Here is a 16,240-nt window from a genome sequence, read left to right as displayed (position 1 = left end):
ATGACTTGCATGGCTGAGGCTCTGAAGTCTGAGTGAGGTTCAATCCCCAGCACCACCAGAAGAAGTCAGAGCTGAGCAGTGTTCTCATTAAAAATAAAATACAATACAATGAAAGTCGACAGGATGGGTATGGATGGTGAGAAATACAGACAATAACATAGTAAAGGAGGAATACAGCATGGAAAATGACACCCTGGAGAAGAGCAAATGGCACAGACCCGTGACAGAAGTGAGATGACCTCTGAGTGGACCCTGAAGAAGGTTCGCGTTGCGTTGCCTGTAGGTATCTACAGGAGGGTCCCCAGCTGGCATGCGCAAAAAACCCCTGGGGTGGGAGCCCACAGAGAGTGGCAGGGACTGGCACAGTTACTATAGAAACCGGAACAGAATGGGTTCTGAGGTCATAGATACATAGGAGACTAGCAGTGGTCAGGGAGGGGGCTCAGAATTCATGAGGAACTTTCCAGACCTTTGAGCAGACAATGACTTCAGCTCTGAACATAATGGGAGCCTGCAGGTGATTAGGACAAGGACACCCAAGTGGAGCCAGCACAAAGGACATACGAGACAAGAGATGGGGAGAAACCAAGTTGAAGGACATTGAATTTATTCCACCAAGTTTTGCTTTTCTTTACCTTTTTTACTTATTTACTTTGGTGGCTTTGGTACCATTTCCTTAAGCTAAGCTTTGCGGCATCTACAAATACAGACATCATAATATTCCTATTAAGTGGAATACAGACATCATAATATTCCTATTAAGTGGAAGGAAGTGGTGCCAATTCAAATGCCATTTCCATTAGACAGGAGGAGGAAAAAGTGTCTTAGGGCCTCAAACAAGATCTCACTGTCCCCTGTGGGGACCAACTCATGTCTTCAATATCACATCTTGCTTAGGGTGTGACAGAGCTTCTTTACTTTGGTTTAAAATCATCACCAGCATTGAACTCCAGGGTAAGAGCAGAATTCACTTCTGCATGTGCTGGGCTGGAAGCAGAGGGTGGGGTTGCCTTAAAACTCCCTCTGTTTATTTTGAGACTTCAGCAAAATCCCTTATTGCTTAAAGAGCTGCTAATTGACTGCTACGCGCCAAAACAGGAGTGTTATATCCACATTTCTGCAGCCTGGCAGTCCACAGAGAGGGACTGAAACACAGCAGAAAGCAGACATTATAATTAAGAGGCCAGAGGGAGCGATTGAGCAAGAGAGATGAAGAGTCCACTGCAGGTTGGGGTGTAAGAATTCACTTGGCGGAGAGACATGGGCACTTCCCTGAATGAGGCTTCGAAGCCGAGGGAGAAAGGAGTTTAAGGCAGCTTCGGGAGTATTATGAAACTAAGCCAAAAGGCATTATGTCTGAGCTGTGTTTAAGCGAGAAGTACATCAAGGGACTTTGCAGAATGGAAACTGCTGGTTCCCCGCTTGATAATAAATGGGCACCTCTCGCTTGAACAGCTTTTCCAAGTCCTGATGCTGTCAAATCCACTACTCTTTTCTTTTTGTCTTTTTTACATGAGTCCCAGTCATTAAAAAAAAAAATCTACGTGTAGCATTTTCTATTAGATACAGCGTGAGTCTGCTTCTCTGAGTCTTTAATGACAGATTCCTTTCAGAATTACTGTGACTTACTGAACACTCTCCACCAGCCTTTGCATGAGGGGTTGCCCCCAAGAGGTATGTCCCCCTAAAGTCTATGAATGTGACTTTTTCTGGGCAAAGGGTCTTACAGGTGTAATTCACTGAAAGCCTTCCAAATGAGATCATCCTAAATTAGGGCACCTCTTATATCAGTGACAAGTGTCCTTAAGAGACAGGAGAAAAGACACACATGAAAGTCATATCATGATGGAGGCAGCCTGGGAAGATATCCCCCCACATACACATACACACACAAGTCATGGTAGTTGGGGCTCTACAGGAGCTGAATGAGATGGGAAGAATCCTCTCCAACTGAGAGAGCAGGGCCCTGGGGCTCTAGAATTCATCAGTTACATTAAGTCACCCAGTTTGTGGTCTTTTATAACAACAGCCCCAGGAAAAGGATGTCATGCTGTGCTAAGTGTGCTAAGCATGCTAAGTGTGCTAAGCATCTCAAGTTCACAGTTGCCTTAAATATTCTCAAACTACCGTACAAGGGCAGCCCAGAAGGTGACACAGTGGATAAAGCATTGGAACCTCAAGCCTTAAGTCCCTAGTTCGAGTCCCAGTACCACATATGTGATGCTTAATATCCTCTTCCTCTTTCTCTCTCATTATTGAATAAGATCTTTTTTTTTATATTTATTTACTTTCCTTTTTGTTGTCCTTGTTTTTTATTGTTGTTGTAGTTATTATCGTTGTTATTGATGTTGTTGTTGTTGGATAGGACAAAGAAATGGAGAGAGGAGGGGAAGACAGAGAGGGGGAGAGAAAGATAGACACCTGTAGACCTGCTTCACAGCCTGTGAATCGACTCTCCTGCAGGTGGGGAGCTGGGGGCTCAAACCAGGATCTTTACACCTGTCCTTGCACTTTGTGCCACGTGCACTTAACTTGCTGTGCTACCGCCCAACTCCCTATTGAATAAAGTCTTACAAGGCAGGTATCCTTTTCTAAAAAAAAAATATTAGTGGCTTCATATTGATTACAAAATTGTAAGATAACAGGGGTAAAATTCCACATCTTTCCCACCACCAGAGTTCTGTGTCCCCATTCCCTCCACCAGAAACTGCAGTAGTTCTCCAAAGGTCACAGATAAGGATTAACTAATATTTCTATAACTGTCTTCCTATATTTATATATAGTTGCACTTCTTTTTCAATGGTCCTAAGGCAGGTATTCTTATCTCAATAGAGAGAATGAAAACTGACACTCAGAAGAACCATTCTGTTCTCTATTGTTTGCGAGACAGGTACCAGGCATCAGAGTTTGTGGTTTTGTACCCAGAATCCATCTCAACTTCTTTTTTGTCAAGTTTTCTCAAGGAAGATTAAACACTCTTCCTCCTTGAACAGACTAGAGGCTCTGTCCATCAGCCTGTTCCACTTTTCCTAGACAGAGACGGGGCCTGGGAACCAGTTCTCAACCCTGGTTTCACTTTAGAGTGACTTGAAGTACTTTTTAAAAGATACAAAATGACCAGACTGAGGGGCCGGGTGGTGGCTCACCCAGTTAATTGCACATAGTACGAAACTCAAGGACCCACGCAAGGATTCCGGTTCAAGCCCCTGATCCCCACCCACAGGGGGGATGCTTCACAAGTAGTGAAGCAGGTCTGCAGGTGTCTATCTTCCCCACTCTCTCTCTCTCTATCTCCCCCTCCTCTCTCAATTTCTCACTGTCAAAATAAAAGGAAAAAAAATTGCTGCCAGGAACAGTGGATTTGTTATATAAGCACTGAGCCCCAGCAATAACACTGAAGGAAAAAAAGATTGGGGCATGCCTGTTTAAATTTTCCCAGAGGACAGGGTAGTGGCACATTCTGTTGAGTGCACATGTTACAAACCTAAGGACCTGGGTTCAAGCCCTCACTCCCCACCTGTGTGGGGTGGGCGGATGAACGGTTCACCAACAGAAGCAAGTACTGCAGGTGTCTGTCTCTCCGTATCTTTCCCCTCACTACCTCCCCCTTCTCTCAATTTCTCTCTGTTCTATCAAATAAAGAGAAAAAAAGAAAGGAATGGAAATGGCTGCCAGGAGCAGTGGATTTTTCATGCAGACACCAAACCCCAGCAATAATGCTGGTGGCAATTAAAAAACAAAATAAATAAAAATATGGGGAGTCGGGTGGTAGCACAGTGGGTACACATAGCACAAAGCTCAAGGACCTGCATAAAGATTCTGGTTCGAGCCCCCGGCAGGGGCGTTGCTTCACAGGCGGTGAAGCAGGTCTTCAAGTGTCTTTCTCTCCCCTTCTCTTTCCATTTCTCTGTCCTATCCAACAACAACAACATCAATAACAACAACAATAATAACTACAACAACAATAAACAACAAGGGCAACAAAATGGAAAATAAGTAAATATATAAAAATATTATTTTAAAAAGAAATAAAAATATATCCAAAAACTTAAAAATAAGATAAAATAAAATAAAATTAGTTTCCCAGATGGGTTCAGAAGATTAGCCAAGGTTTGGGCCTTCTGTCTCCATGGGATCTAAAACACGAGCCTTGAGACAAAGACAGATGACAAAGGTACCATGGGTCTGGGATCAGGCATCAATTATAACTGCAAGGAGCCTTGGACAGATGACTAAAGACTCTTAAGAAACCCAGAGCTGTGGCTTCCCTGAAGCCTGAGGAGCCCTCAGTCCTGCATGACTTTATCAGATGCTCTGACTAGCCCAGCTGGGAACTGGAGGGCTGATGCCCAAGCATCTGCCTGACACCGAACCTCCCTAACCAGTCCATGAGTGATATTACCCACACTATGGACAACACGAACCATGTGATGAGGAAGAGAAGAAGATAACTGGCATTGCTTCTAGAAGACATGGGCAGGGGCCAGCAGTAGAACATGAAGAACATCCCTCAGCAGACGATAAGTCACCCCCCTCCCCCCCAGTCACCCAGGAAGTCTACTGAGATCTCGGTTGTTCTGATAATTCAAACTCTGTCTGGGTTCCTTTTCTTGTGATTTCCCCTTGATGATCTTTCTAAATCTCTAAATTGTATAAACACTCAGGATAGGGATAAGAGAGAGAACAAGGTCTGATACCTGAAGATAAAGAAGTACCCACTCAGGGGCCAGGCAGTGTAACACCTGGTTAAGTGCACACATTATGGTGCTCAAGGATCACAGGGTCAAGCCCTGGTACCTACCTGCAGGTGTCTCTGTCTCTTTTCCTATTTCCCCTTCCCTTCTCAATTTCTCTCTGTCTCTATCCAATAATAAATCAATAAAAATAATTTTTTAAAAAATTACATAAGGACCCACTCTGACATAGGAGGGAAGTCAATGGAACATACCTTGTATCCTTTTTTAAAGTATTAACAAATAATCTCTAATTTTAAAATGTCCTTGTCATACATAGAACATTACAATGAATGTACTTGAGGAAGACTATAAAGGAGAGAAGTGTTCTGGTAGATCTTCCTTGTGGTTTTTATACAATATAAAAAGTATTTTAAATGTCATGCATGTACAAACTATTGCATTTACTCTCCACTGTAAAACATTAACCCTCCAATAAAGAAATTTTTAAAAATTGTATGTTTATTATTGGGGTTATTTAGTGGGGGGCACAGAATCCTGGTGGGGAGTATGGCGTGGAATTATACCCTATAATCTTACAATCTTGTAAATCATTACTACTCACATTAAAAAAAAGATTGATAAAAATAAATGGTAAAAAGATAAAATAGAATCAGAAAGGAAAGCAGTGTGACATAATCTGAGTGTGGGCTTTGCTAAAAAGAAAATGTATTTTTGTAAAACATAGGGCAACGGCTAAAATTTAAAAAGGTATAATTAATGAGTCAATTATGGGAATGAAAATGGAGTCATAAAAATATACATTCAATATAAGAATAAGCAGCAAAAAAAAAATAAAAGAAAGAAAAGAAAAAGGAGGAAAAGACAGATGAACCATAACTAAAGCAATGAGTAAAATGGTAGATTCTAGTACAAAGCCATAGTAATCACATTAACTACAAATGATCTAAACAAAGTGATTAAAATGCACAGACTATCAGACTGGATAAACAAGTCAAACATAATTATATGCTGCATAGAAGTTGTCAATATTATACATAAAAATAGAGAACTTCTGGCGGCAGGGCTATGGAGCAGCAGCAGCTGTGTTTCTCTCCTCTCCTCTCCCAGGTCAACTAGGAATACCAAAGAAGACTACCAGGGACCACAAAAAGACAGGATTAGAATGGCTTCAGGAACCCAACAAATCACCAGTGAGTGCAAACACATGTGGCTCATGGACAGAGAGGAGCCTAGGGAGAAATTAAGTGGCTGCTAACAGTTCGGCAGTTTGCCAGTTGAGACACCACCTCCAGTCTGTTTCACCAACAAAAAGACAGCTGAAGGGAGGAGAGAACTCCCCTGAGACTCACCAAATGCAACTGTGAGTCTCCATTGCTACTTACCTCAGAATCTGGAGCAGCAGCAGGGAAGCCCTGTGCTGACACCAGGGAACAAAGAACTAAGCAGGAAACACAGGAGAAGATCTATACCTCTGTGGCCTAGCAGTGAGGTTCTGAAAGTCTCTTTGTATAACCACCGGATTATCTCTGCCCCACCCTGTTTTCTCTCTTGGTCAGTAGTCAGGGATTAAGAAAAACCCTCAGACACAAGTCAATCTAGGCAACAGTGATCAATAATTTGAAAAGTACTGAGAGAGGGACCTCATAGCATACTATATAGAATGGTTAAACCACGAAGAAATATTAGAGAAATGAACCAGGATCTTGTCCAGCTAAACACATCCCAAAAGTTGAAGCACAAAACAGTGAGGTCAACATCCAAACGCTTGTTAAGGAAATAGTCATAGGAGTGAGTAAAGAGTTTGAAAGAATTGCCATCAGAAATGCAGAAACAACAAATGAGACTCTGGAAGAAAACACTAATTATCTCAAGGTTATTAGGGAGCTGAAAGTTGAAGAGCTAAGCTAAGAACACAACTAGCTGAACAATCTAAAACAGTATCAGAACAGGGTAACAAAATAGATTAACTCCAGAAAACAGTAGAGGGGAGAGAGAATAGAGTAAATGAGGCTGAAGACAGAATTAGCAAGATCAAGAACAAATTAGAGGCAACTAAAATAAAAGTAAGAGATCTCAAAAAGAGATTAAGAGATACTGAAAACAACAACAGAGAACTATAGGATGACTTCAACAGAAATAATATACACATTATTGGCTTATCAGAGGAAGAAAGAGAGGGAGGGGAAGAAAGCATTCTTCAGGACAGAATAGCTGAGAACTTCTCTAGTCTAGACAACAACAAAGACATAAAGGTTCAAGAAGCCCAGAGGGTCCCAAACAGAATTAACCCTGACTTAAGGACACCAAGACACATCATATTTAGAATGGAAAGGTATAAGGATAAAGAAAGGATCCTGAAGGCTGCAAGAGAAAAACAAAGAGTTACCTAGAGAGGAAAACCTATAAGATTAGCAGCAGACTTCTCCAAACACTACAGGCCTGAAGAGAATGGCAAGATATCTATTGAATGCTCAATGAGAAAGTCTTTCAACCAAGAATACTGTATCCTACTAGACTGTCATTCAGACTAGATGGAGGCATAAAAACCTTCTCAGACAAGCAACAGTTGAAAGAATCAGCTATCACCAAGCCTTCCCTGAAAGAAGTTCTGAAAGGTCTCCTATAAACCATAAATTTTTAAAAGTCTTCCAGAAGATTGAAGACACTGGAATACTCCCTTCCAGCTTCTATGAAGCCAACATCTCCTGATACCAAAAGCAGCCAGAGACACAGCAAATAAAAGAAAACTACAAACCAGTATCTCTGATGAACATAGATGCTAAAATACTGAACAAAATTCTAGCCAACCGGATAGAGCAGTATATTAAAAAGATTGTTTACTGTAACCAAGTGGGGTTTATCCCAGGCATGCAAGGTTGGTTTAATATAAGTAAATCAATCAACATGATCCACCACATCAACAAAAGCAAGACCAAAAACCACAGAGTCGTATCAATAGATGCAGAGAAAGCCTTTGACAAAATACAACATTCCTTTATTATAAAAAAAACTACAAAAAATGGGAATAGATGGAAAATTCCTGAAGATTGTGGAGTCTATATATAGCAAACCTATAGCCAACATCATATTCAATGGTGAAAAACTGGAAGCATTTCCCGTCAGATCAGGTACTAGACAGGGATGCCCACTATCACCATTACTATTCAACATAGTGTTGGGAGTTCTTGCCATAGCAATCAGGTAGGAGCAAGGAATTAAAGGCATACAGACTGGAAGAGAAGAAGTCAAACTCTCCCTATTTGCAGATGACATGATAGTATACATAGAAAAACCTAAGGAATCCAGCAAGAAGCTTGTGGAAATCATCAGGCAATACAGTAAGGTGTCGGGCTACACAATTATCATTCAAATGTCAGTGGCATTCCTCTATCCAAACACTAAGTTAGAAGAAGTTGAAATCCAGAAATCAATTCCTTTTACTGTAGCAACAAAAACAATAAAATAAGCACACATGGCGCAAAGCAAAAATTTCAATGTAAGGATCCCAGTTGAAGTCCTTGACTCCCCACCTGCATAGGGTTACTTCACAAGAAGTGAAGCAGGTCTACAGGTGTCTATCTTTATCTCCTGCTCTCTGTCTTCCCCTCCTCTCTGCATTTCTCTCTGTCCTATCCAACAACAGTAGTGGCAACAACAACAATGATTAACAACAAGGGCAACAAAAGGAAAAAAAATAGGCTTCAGGAGCAGTAGATTCCTAGTGTAGGCACTTAACCCCAGTGATAACCCTGGAGGCAAAAAAAATAAGTAAAAAAAAAATTAAAGGACATAGAAACACTATTATAATGCAAACAATAACAACTAAACTGAAGTGTGGATTTTAATAGTAAGAGAGATGAAACTGATGTAGAACAAGAAACATTCCCAAGACTAATGGAATATAGCATAATGATAAAAGAATTACTTCACTAAGAATAACAAAATAAAAAAAGAATAACAATCCTTAGCATGTTTGCTCTACAACAGTGTTCCAAGATACATGAAAAAGAACAAAGGGCTGAAATGAAGAAGATACAAACACACAACTTAAAGATTTTACCACATCTTAAATAAATGATAGCACCAAAAGATTAGCAGGAACATAGAGAACTTGAACACTCTAGAAGCCTGGAGAATCATTGTGACCTTGAGTTATGGAGATAATTTTGGAATGTGACACCAAAGCACAATTACTGAGAGAAAAAGATAAACTAAATCCCATTAAAATTAAAAAAAAAAAACTTTGCCCTTCCACAGACATATACTGGGAGAAATACCTGTACACACATATCTGACAGAGGGATCGAATCCACAGTATATAAAATACCCTGGGGGCAGGCAGTGGCACACCTGGTTGAGCGCACATATTATTATGTGCAAGGACCCAGGTTCAAGCCCCTAATCCCCACCTGCAAGGAGAAAGCTTCACAAATGGTGAAGCAGGGCTGCAGGTGTCTCTCTGTCTCTCTCTCTATCCCCGCCTTCTCTCAATTTCTCTGTCTATCCAATAACAAACAAACAAACAAATATTAAAAGCAAAAAGAATACCCTTAAAATCAGCAAGAGGAGAATAATAACCACCACCACCACAACAACAAAAATCGGGCAAGGACTTTGAGAAAGATATTTCACCAAAGAAGATGTAGGGACTTGAAGACAAGGAATAAGTGTTTGACATTATTTGTACTGAGGGTGAAAATTAAAGCCTCAAAGTAAAACCACAGCACACCATTAAGAACTGCTCAAGAAAACTGAGGAAAACAAAATGGGTCAGATTAGGCAGTGTCTAAGGAATGAAACAACAGAACTGTCACCTTGCTGGTGGGAATGCAAATTGTCATTGTTTGAAGACTTGGCAGTTCCTGACAATGCTATACACAGAGCTACTAAATCATCCAGAAATTCTAGTCCTAGGTGTTTACTCGAAAGACATGAACGCTCGCATCTGCATGAAAATCTGTTAGCGAGTATTGATACTGTCCTTTTTTTTTTCTTTCATAATCATCAAAACTGGAAGTAATCTCAATGTCCCTCAACCAGGAAATGAACAAACATGTAATTGGTACATCTATCCAAAGGGATATTGTGTAGCTTTTAAAAGGACCATGCTGCTGATACTCGAACGTTAAAATGCATTGTGTTACTGAGAAAACAGGAGATTTAAAAGTCATATACTACACGGTCCCACTTTTCCAGAATTATGAAAAAGGATGGAACAAATCAGAGTTGTCAGTGCCTGGAGGGCCAGAGAGGGAGGAAGTGGCTGCAAAGGAGCAGAGAGGAATTTGAAGGGATGATGGAATGTTCTGGGCTTTAGCTCTGGTGGTGTTTACATAAGTGCATTTGTCAAAAGGGTGGATTTTACTGTGTTCGAATTATAGCTTAATAAATCTGACTTTTTTTTCATTATTTGACAAAACTGAGGTCTCACCACTCTGGGTCACTTTTTCATTCAGATACAGTGACACACAGAGAGAAAAAGCATGAGAGAGGGCAAGATTACAGTACTACTGAGCTTCCTCTGATGTCATAGCACCTCTGGCATGGGCTGGGGCTCGAACCTGGGCTGTACACATGCTAAGTATGGCACATGCCCTACAGGGTAAACTATTCCTCTGGCCCAATCAATCTGACTTTTAAACAAAGCATATTGCTGTAAGAATGAATAGTCCATCAATCAAACTATCCATTTGTCCCATTAATTCAGTAATACTTCCTTTCACTCCAATTAATATCTCAAAGACATATTCCTATTAACCTTGCTTCTCATGACTATGGATGTATGAACTAGCTTATACATTTACAGGCTCCATTTTCCTGCGATGGAAAGTTCTGAATGTTTCTCCCCTGACACCAGCTACCCTCCTGAGTAAGTGATCAGTGAAAAGCGAGAGACACAAACTCAAAGAGAAGCGAGGAGTCAGCCATGTAAGAGGGGAAAGAAATCAAATACACCCCACCACCACCACCCCATCATCCTATAAGGTGCATCCTGGCTCAGCTTTGAAGCCAGGCAGTCACTCACAGGGGCATCAATGCCCAAGGATAGATGAGCATCTGCAGGTCTGAAGTGAAGTTGGGAATTTTGACCTTACATGGGGGAACCTAGTGATTAAAATGGTGTAGACAAAGCTATACTGGTCTTCACATCAAGAAGTTTGCAAGGACCCATCCAAAGCTGTGGAATGCAGACAGGTTAGAACTAAGTTTGTTTTTCAACCACAGCACTGCTCAGCTTTGGTTTATGTTGGTGTGGGGATTGAACCGAGGACCTTGGAGTCTCAAACATGAACATCTTTTTGCATAACCATTATACTATTTCCCTGACCCATGTCTGGTGGTTTAACAGAATGGTTGCCAAGAAACTGAAGTTACTTCTAAGAAGCTGAACACAGTCAAAGGTTTCACCTGGAGGGACAGCAAGGGAGGGGAGTAACTTTCTTCGGTGTAGTCAGAGTGTAGGGGTGTGTGTGTATGCTCCAAGTAAGGGGATGGTATGAAGGAAGCATTTTCTTTCTCTCTTTCTTCCCTTCCTTTTTAAAATATATCTTTATTTTATTTATCAAGATAGAGAGAGACTGAAAGGGGAAGGGAAGAGAGTGAAGAAGAAAGAGAGACACCTGCAGCACTGCTTTACTGCTCATGAAGATTTGCCCCTGCAAGCAGGGGCCAGGGCTTGAACCTTGGTCCTTTGCACATGGTAGCATGTGTGCTCAACTGGAACCACCACCAACTAGGCCTGGTGGGCTATTTTTCAACTGGTAGCAGGTACTTAGGGAGTTGAGAAAAATCTCTAAATCCCAAATCTTCCAAGTTTACATAAATCAAAGGCTCATTTAGTTTTTTTTATTATTTATTTACTTATTTATTATTGGATAAAGACCAAGAGATTGAGAGGGAGGGGGAGGTAGATAGGGAGAGAAACAGAGACCCCTGCAGCCCTGCTCCACTTCTTGTGAAGCTTCCCTTTGCAAGTGGGGACCAGGGGATTGAACCTGGGTCCCTGCACATGGTAGTACCTGCGCTTAAGCAGGTGTGCCACCACCCAACCCTTTATTATTTTATGGAGTACTGCTCAGCTCTGGTTTATGGTGAAGGGGATTGAACCTCTGGTGTTGCAGGCATGGAAATCTTTTGCATAACCATTATGCTATCTCCCCGGTCCTCATCCATCATTTTTTTTTTTTTTTTTGACATCCTCTGTCCACTTGCCATTCAAAGGTCTCTAGAACTCTGAAGCCTGAAGCATGTTTGGTCCAGCATATTTTAGAAAAGAGAGTTCCTTCCCGAATAATAACCCTATGGAAACCATAATCACATAGAAGACTAGAAACCAGAGAGAGCTTCTTGCCTACCATAAGGAGCTTCTATGACCTTTTTTTTTTTTTTTCCAGAATCTAAAGCAAGAGTAACTCAACTCACTTCCCTCAACTCATACCTTAAATCTTAGAAAGAGCCCTTCTTTGAGTTCCTAGGCCTATTTATGGAGACTCCAAAAACAGCCAATGTCCCAGAGTCTCTCATTCTACCATAGAGAATAAACAAATAATTGGCATTAAAAATTGATTAGTGGTTTTGTGGATTCCAGAAATCAGCACTAAGGTCCTTGGACAGAAAGAATTAGTAAAGATGGCTTTTTTTTTTTTTTAAGTCAGCACAAATTCAAATGAGAATTAAGAAAAAAAAATTCATTCTTTAAAAAACGCCATGAAGTAAACCTTTTCTTTGTAGGGAAATGAGGGTGGGGAGGATTTATGGTTAAACTGTTGGCCATGGGAAACAAGAAATTTCTTTCTTTCTTTTGTAGAGAATAGTTATAGACGCAAATGCTTCCATGTCATGTAGTCGAACTGTCAAGCAAAAGCCAGGAGAGAAAATACAGTGAATAAATGTTGCACCAAGCCAAAGGAAGAGGCTGCTGTGGGGACAGGCTAGGACATCTCTATCCCATTCCTCTGTATCACCACCACCATCATCGCCACTCCAATCCTGTGGAAGTAGCATCTTGAAAAGAAATTCTTGATCTCACTTTCCAACCAAATTGTGCTGTCCCAGCCCCTGCTCCACGGGCATCTGTGACTGCCACTGCTCTTAAGAAAAATCTACAATTACTTTTAAAAGCACACTCTGAGTTCTTGCTGGATTAAAATCCCCCTGAGAGGTGGCAAAAAAAAAAAAAAAAAAAAAAAACCAAGTGAGGGCTCTCCCTCTTGATCCATTCACCATGACACTGCCTTCCTCTACAAAGTGCTTTCTAGCCATTAAGCCATTTTACCATCAGGGAAAGAAAAAAAAATCACGGTACTGTAGCATTTGGGGAAGAGATTTGTTAAAAGGTTGCTTTAGTACATTGAGGAAGACTGAGTCCTAGACAGTATTAAAGCCAGAGTCCATTGCAGAAGGACTATATATTTGATTAAAACGGAAGAGTGTTCATATCCTTCCTCACCCGCTTACACAACACACACACACACACACACACACACACACACACACACACACACACACACACACACGCGCCAACAGCAGTTTACCTGGGGTTCTAGAAAGGGGGTACAAATTAAACATCCTTTTGTCCTGTTGCTGAATCTGGGGTTGGCAGCTTTAAAAGAACGTGAATTTCCCTGAAATATCTGAGGGTGCAAAAAGACTGGGAAAAAGCAAATGCTACTTTTTTTTTTTTTTGCATCAATTAGCAACTTGTCTCTCACAAAGCATTTGCAGCCCCTCCTGCGGAGGAGCTTGGGGCTGAGAGGCTCTGATCCAGGTTTGTCTGCTGTGTCCCAGGGCCACCGCATCGCCAGGGCGCAGAGACACCAAGGCGCACCCGGATTTAAACGAAGCGACAGAGACTGAGCGCAGCCAGCGTGGAGACCACGATCGCGCCGCACACCGCACACCGCACCCCGGGGTCCACGCAGCTGCTTCTGCCCGCTCCCCCCGTTTCTGAGTCTCAGTGGCCCACCACGGAGACCTTAAGAGACACTCCCCGCCCCGTGCACCCAGGACTCACTATTTTTTAACAACAAGGGCGCTCTCTGGGGGTGCCTGTCGCTCTCTCACCTAATGTCCCCCAAGTCCAGGCTGGGGTGGCGCGCCCATTGCAGAGACCAGACCACTGAGGGAAAGTCACCCCCCTCCCAAACATCCATCGGGATCACAGTTCCACCCTCCCAGAGTGCGTCGCCTCCTACTTCCTCCATCACCACTCGGCACCCCCAAACCACGCCGGGCCGACTTTGGGGGACCCAAGGGAGTCTGGGTCTCTTGTCACTTTGAAGTGCGGGGGAGCCAAGGTAAACGCACGCTTCCCTCTGGGGCCATGCCCTCGGGACCCCACTACTGGGGTGAAAGGGGGCAGAGGCACCCGCCTCCCTTCCCCAGGCCCACCCGCGGCGGTCAGCCTGAGCCGGGCACGGAAAGCAAAGCGGGGAGACAGGGAGCAACCAGAACGCGAACCCCGCGGCATGCGGAGATGGTGCTGGCGTTGGGTTGCGTCCTCACGGAATTCGCAGGTGGGGTACCATCAATAGCTCCCAGTCACACTGCCTCCTCCCCGCAGCACCCTAAATCCACAGAGAGAACGACCGGCAGAATCTGCTCCCCAGTCCCAGGTATGCTGCGCCCACCCAAGGGACAACAGGTTCGCTAGGTGTCCCGCAGATGCGCTCCTGGAGGGGCCTCAGGTATCTCCCCCACCCTACGCGGCCCCCCTCTCCCTAGGACGGAGGTGGGGGAACTTGGGGAGCCCCCCGCGCGCCCTCGCCCCCGCGCGCGCCCGCCTTACCTTTGCCCAGCAAGGCGCCCAGCACCAGGCTCAGCGCCCCGCACAGCGGCGCCACCCGCCCGGGGGCCGCGCCTTCCGAGCGCATCGTGGGTCCCGGCCGCTCACGCCGCCCGCCGCCCGCCCGCGGCGCAGCGCCCGCCCGCCGCCCCCGCCGGCTGTCCCATGCCCCGGAGCGTCCCCAGCGGGCGAGTCGGTGTCTCCGCCGCAGCTCGGGGGTCGGGGGCGCGCCCGCCCCTGGGGCTTCACACCGCGGCGCCTCAGGATCCCGTGGCCGCTCGCGCTCTGCCCGGGACAACTTTTCTCCAGCGGCCGCCGCGGCCCCGCCCCGCCCACTCCAGGGCACGCCCCGTCCAGGCCACGCCCCCAGGCCCTGAGGAATTGGGGGGCAGAAAGTGAGCCAATCTGCGCCGAGGGGCGGGGCCAAGGGTACCCCATACCCCAGCCTGGGGAGTGTGTGTATGTGGTAGGCCGGTCGGGGGTCGGAGAAAGCACAAGTGGAAGAAAAAGGAGAGGAGTGGAAAGGTGGGAAAGGGGATGGAGGAATGGGGAGAATGTGTGTATCTTGGGGGGCTAAGGAGGGGTGCATTGGGGGTGCCTTAGGCGCAGGTCAGCGGAGTTCTGCACAGGTCCCCAACTCAGACCGAAACCTTTTCTCTTGCCAGCTCCCTTCTCATTGCAAGGAGGAGTAGGGAAAAGCGGGAGGGTGTCACTCCCCACACCTCAACTTGAGGTCGGTCCTTAATTTTGTTTTTTCTTTGCCAGCTGGGAACATCTGGGATTGAAAGTCCTGTGCAGCTGCTGAGGAAAGCTGTCCTAGATTAATCAAGGGGCCAGGCGACCTGCAGAAGGCTCTGAGGAGGGCCGTGGTTTTGGACCACTGAGTGTGGGTGCACGCATGTATATGCGTGCATCCTTGGACAAGGATAACAGCAGCGTCTCTGGGAAGGGGACTGCAGCAAGGGATTTTTTTCTTTTGCATATCTTTTGATCTTATTGAAGAGCTCCCCTGCCTACTTGTTTTTATTACTCTTTCAGAGAGAAAATGAGCACCCCCCATCCCCGGTCCCTCCCAACCCCCCCCCCCCCCAACAGTGAGACTTGCTCCTGAAACTGTATTTTGCAGTTTCTCTTTTGATTCAGGCCAGGAAGATCTGTGCTTCCCATACCTCTCGGTTCCCTGAATTCTGACCCTCTGTGGACTAGGCGCACCCCACTCCCATCCCCAATGCTTGGCAAGGATCCCAACTGCTTGACTGAGAGGTTCCTGATGCTGTAGTCTTGCCTGCCTGCTTGCCTGCCAACTCAGGTCTGCGACTCCCAAAGGCTGGACCCAGCCTCTCCAGGCCAGCCCCTCCCCACCTCCTACCCTATCACCCAGAAGCTTCTGTGGGTCCCTTCAGTGTCAATGAGGCCTCCAGAACAAGACTCCAGTGGTCTAGCCTCAAAAGAAGAAAAACTAAAATGAACTAAAGAAACAAACAAACAACACAAAACCTCAAGTTGTCATTATCTTTCACTGATCACGAATCAGAAATGAATTGAAAGACCCTTGATAAATACTAATCTATTCCTCACACCCTAACTCATTACAGAAGTGTACCAGTCCAACAAGAAGAGTACTGAGCCAAGTCTGTGAGGGTGGTCCCCAGATGAAGAGTTCTTCTCCCAGGAGCAAGGAGGTGGGATTTCCCAGTCTGTAATGGAGTAGGGGGCTCCTTGATTTTTCCCAGTTCATTCCACTAGTCCTGTGCCAGCA

At 44.5% G+C, this 16,240-nt stretch overlaps 1 protein-coding gene across 1 annotated transcript in view; it reads right to left on the bottom strand.

Moving 5' to 3' along the window:
* TMEM132C (transmembrane protein 132C) overlaps positions 1–14,793 on the bottom strand; it is a 388,356-nt gene extending 373,563 nt beyond the window's left edge. Inside the window, exon 1 of the mRNA XM_060193293.1 lies at positions 14,485–14,793. Within this exon, the coding sequence (XP_060049276.1) occupies positions 14,485–14,569 (85 nt within the window). The 5' untranslated portion in view covers positions 14,570–14,793. The remainder of the gene's footprint in view (positions 1–14,484) is intronic.
* Positions 14,794–16,240: the final 1,447 nt, after the last annotated feature.

This window comes from Erinaceus europaeus, chromosome 6 (genome assembly GCF_950295315.1).
Source record: "Erinaceus europaeus chromosome 6, mEriEur2.1, whole genome shotgun sequence".
NCBI lineage: Eukaryota > Metazoa > Chordata > Mammalia > Eulipotyphla > Erinaceidae > Erinaceus > Erinaceus europaeus.
Note: the sequence above shows the minus strand (reverse complement) of the source record. Positions and strands in the feature narration are given on the sequence as shown.